This window comes from Gossypium hirsutum, chromosome A01 (genome assembly GCF_007990345.1).
Source record: "Gossypium hirsutum isolate 1008001.06 chromosome A01, Gossypium_hirsutum_v2.1, whole genome shotgun sequence".
NCBI lineage: Eukaryota > Viridiplantae > Streptophyta > Magnoliopsida > Malvales > Malvaceae > Gossypium > Gossypium hirsutum.
In genome coordinates, this window is record NC_053424.1 from 22,449,778 (window position 1) to 22,454,165 (window position 4,388).

A 4,388-nucleotide genomic window follows, 5' to 3' on the forward strand; every position below is an offset into this window, starting at 1 on the left:
CACTATTTTTCTTAAAGTAAACACAATTGTCAAAACTACTTCTTTTGAAATCATAAGAAGTCATAAAGGAATCAAATCTCATGTACCATTATCTTGGTGACTGTTTCAAACCGTAAAGGGACTTTTTCAGCAAGCAAACATAGTCCTCTTTTTCTGAATTGTAAATGAATTGTTACATAAATTGAAGATTTAATTTAATTAAAATGGATTGATACAAAATAGAAATGTTAAGGTTAAATCCTGATGAACTTAGTAAAAGTCTCGTACTCAACGGTACAAGTTGATTTCTGATGGTACCGAGTGTAACACCCCTAACCCATCTCTATCGCCGGATTAGGGCTACAGAGCATTACCTTACAAAGTAGAACGTTTAGCTTCAATACAGAATAATAATTCAACTTACAATGTAAAGAACAATTACACAATTTAATCATGGCAATAATACTCATTTGGGCCTTAAACCAAGCATATGGGGCCCTAAAAATAAGTTTGAAGTAATCGGGATCAATTTAAATAAATTAGAAAATTTTGAGAAAAACATGAAAATTTGTGAAAATAGGGGTCACGCGACCATGTGGCATAGCCCAGTCCATGTGACTCTAGACATGGTCATGTGGGTATTCACACGCCTGTGTGACTACTCCACACACTCGTTTCCGTAGACCGTGTAACTCTTTGTGACTGTGTGGCTTAGGGTCACACGACCATGTCGCCAGGCCGTGTAACTTTCTATGCCCGTGTGAACCCACGTGTAACCCTGTCAGTTGGCCTTGTGTGGCACATGGTTATTTGAGAGCCTATGTCATAGGTCGTGTGCTCCATAATTAGCCCCTAAAACAAGCCATTTCGAAACCAAACCTTACCCAACAAGTTGCTCCATTTGTACATACATTCAATAGACCTAAACACACTTCAAACATTCATAAACATACTGTAAACAGGCCAATTTGCCCGGGCCCACGTCAAAACCAAAATCCAAAATAAAGAAACAAAAAACCAAAACAGTCCATTAAATGTCCAATTACGTAACAAAAAATAATAATGACTAGCCCAATTACAAATCCCTAACCCAAAACCCTAATGGCCCAATAGGCCCAATGCCTAAACCAAATCTCAGCCAAGGCAGAACCCTAGCAGTTTCTGCTTGCGCCGCAGCGGTCCCAGCCTCCATGACCCTTTAGCACCGTACGACCATGTCCGCGCCTTCGTACGCCCCACGCCAAGGGCCAACGCATGCCAGCGGACTCCGTACCTGCAAGCAAATACAAAAACACCAGCACAGCAAAGAGAAAGAAAGAAAACGACAAGAAATTTGTATTTTCTTTTTCATTTTTCTCTATTTCCGGCTATAAAAGCCATGTAATAGCCATTGTATATTTTTTACGCACACAAAGAGAACGCAATAAAAAGCAATCGATAAAACAGAGCAAGGTGATTTTCGATTCAAAAAATCCCTAAACACTTTATTTTCTTTAGTTTCTCTTTTTTTTTTGGATTTGTGATTCTGATATTCAAAAAAAAAGAGAAGAGAATAAAAGGCTTACCTCGCGAATCTTCCATTGACTCCTCCTTGCTTCGTCGAAATTGAGGGTGAAGGAGGGATCTCGAGGCTGAAAATTGTTTTCAAAAGGCGAATGCGCCTGCGGTTGGGGACGATGGAGTCGAGGGCCAAATGATTTGGCTGAAGTAGGTTGAGGGAAAAAGAAGCTAGGGTTAGAGTGGCTGAATAGCCAAATTTCAACCCTTTTAAAGGGCTGAATATGGCGTCGTTTGAGCTTGTTTCTGTGGCTCCTGAAACGGTGTCGTATGGATTTAACCCGACCCGATCCGTCCTCTTCACCCCTGGGATCCGCGCGTTTCTGTGGGGAGGGATAATTTCACTCCAAGTCCTCCCCATCTGCACGAGCCTTCAAATCGCGCCTTATTCGTTTGGCCATGTTTTTCTTAATTTCGTTCTTTAATTTATGCGCGTTTTCATTTTGGTCCACGATACAATGATGCGTTTTGGACTTGGGGATATTCCTAATTCTAGTCCTCATGTAGTTACGTGCGTTACACATCAGTCCTATTTCGATTGTTTATTTGTAAATTATCCTCTTTATTTTAATTTGATTTCAATTAAGTTTCTTTTTAGACTCATTTCATGTTTTTTTTATTCGTGTTATTTATTTGAGTTGATTGTATCATTTGTATCGTTTGCTTACTTATTTATTGTCATCCGGGTAATTGTATTTTCGCGTTTTATTCACTATTTCATGTAAATGTTTTTTTATATATGTACTATATACATGTATATGCATATACTTTATATTAAAGTTAATTTTATTTCATGCATATTATTAACATCATATTACTATATACATATAATTCCTTTTAAATTTATTCTTATATTTTATTATACGATCCTACATAATATATCTTTTAAATCATTATTATCGTAAGTATATATATATTTATTGATGCCTATGTTTAATCTATATACATTTCTAAATCTATGCATTTTATACATATAGTTTTCTTACATATATAAGCATGTTCTTAAATCTATTATGTAATTTATAATAAAATTAATTTAGTCCTATACATATTATCATTTCTATGTTATTTTACATGTACTTGCTTTTAAATTTATATGTATATATATTAATACACTTATTACTTTAATAGATTTTTTCTATTTAAAACACTTCTTGCTTTATGATTTACCAAGTATTTTCTTTATGTATATATGAAACTATTTTACGAACTTCATCCTTGTAATTATAAAATTATTATTTTTGAATGTTTCTTTATATTATATTACTTTTGTGTTTTATATAGCATCTTATTTAAATGTTTTGATATAAGGGTATGTATATATTTTTTAGACTAACTTAAAATTTATATATATATTATTAATCTTATGTTATTTTTACAATAAATTTATATGTACATATGTTTTATAAATCTATTTTGTGTATTATATCTTGTCATGTATCTTTATTATTCTTTCGTATTATATATATTATTTAAGTTATCATGTATATTGTCAATTTTTAAATGAACTTGTATTTAAAATATTTTACATGTAATTTGATTCAAACTTTGATTCTATAGTATCTATTTCAGAAATTATGTATCCCTAGTTTTTATGCAAATTTGTCAACCTATATATTATGTGTCCATTCATTCGTCATTATTTTAAAATCGTTTTATAGCATATTGGCTTCTAATTGCTATTTTGTTTTTACATCTTGCATTGATTATTTTATATCATGCTATGTATATTATTGTGGCATATTATTGTGTATTGTTTTGGTTGTATTGAATTGTTATATTGTTATTTTCATCATTGTATTATTATATCAATTATTTCCCATGCATGATTGTAATCGGGTTATATTTTTTAGGTTAGTTATACTTAATTATTAGTTTGTTAATTGATTGTATCTTATGTGTGTACATTATTCCATATCATTGCTTTCCACCTACTTTACGAAATGTGATTTTTATAAGGCCTAAATCTTTAAGATTAATTTCGTTTTAACGCGTTTTAAGCTATTTTTATAATTATTCATTTAAAAATTCCAAAACGAAGGTAATATTCGATGTTTGGCAATTCGGGGAATAGTGCCCTATCGTGCTGGGTTTCGATTTCCCGTTTGTTCAAAATAATCAAATATTCCTTTGAAATTTCACTCGTGTTTTCTAAATCAAGGCAATGTTCAATGTTTGGAAATTCGAGAAATCGTGCCCTACCGTGCTGGGTTTCGATTTTTCGTTGGACTAAATAATTGGGCATCCTTTTGTAATTTACAACATATAAACTTTTGGAAGTCGAAATTTATCATGTTTTCGAGGGCATAAAGGATCGTGTCCTATCGTGCTGGATGTGATGCTATATTCCTCTAAAATAAGAGAATTTTGATGACCAACTCGGGTTATTCAAATGTTATTAAAATGAACCACATTTCAATTGTTTTTTTAAATTTTAGACATAAGGACAGTATCTAATCAATTTGGTACCAAGTTTGGGCGTAATGAGGGTGCTGATCCTTCCTCATACATAACCGACTCCCGAACTCGTTTTCTCATATTTACGTAGACCAAAATCGTTGTTTTAGTAAAAAGAAATATTTTATTAAAATAACAAAATTCTTAGGTGATCTGATCACACCTAAACCAAAAGGATTGGTGGTGACTCCACATTTTCATTTTTAAAAGTCGATCCCCGTTTTTTTAAATTCGAAATAAAAAATGGTTTCGACACATACCAATTCAATTAACCTAAATCTTATAACCAATATGCCATTCAAAGGCACTTCAATTCATACCATAGCAAAATCAATTAAGAACAAAATAATGTCACATCTCAAACAAAAAAAACATAGGTAAAATAGCTACGTAAT

At 32.3% G+C, this 4,388-nt stretch overlaps 1 protein-coding gene across 1 annotated transcript; it reads right to left on the bottom strand.

Moving 5' to 3' along the window:
• Positions 1-981: 981 nt before the first annotated feature.
• Positions 982-2,134, bottom strand: LOC107916802 (uncharacterized). Its single transcript, XM_016846174.2, has 2 exons — positions 1,545-2,134; positions 982-1,252 (listed from the first exon to the last, which is right to left on the bottom strand). The coding sequence occupies exons 1-2, from the start codon at positions 1,895-1,897 to the stop codon at positions 1,114-1,116; spliced, it is 492 nt and encodes a 163-aa protein (XP_016701663.1). The 5' UTR covers positions 1,898-2,134; the 3' UTR covers positions 982-1,113.
• Positions 2,135-4,388: the final 2,254 nt, after the last annotated feature.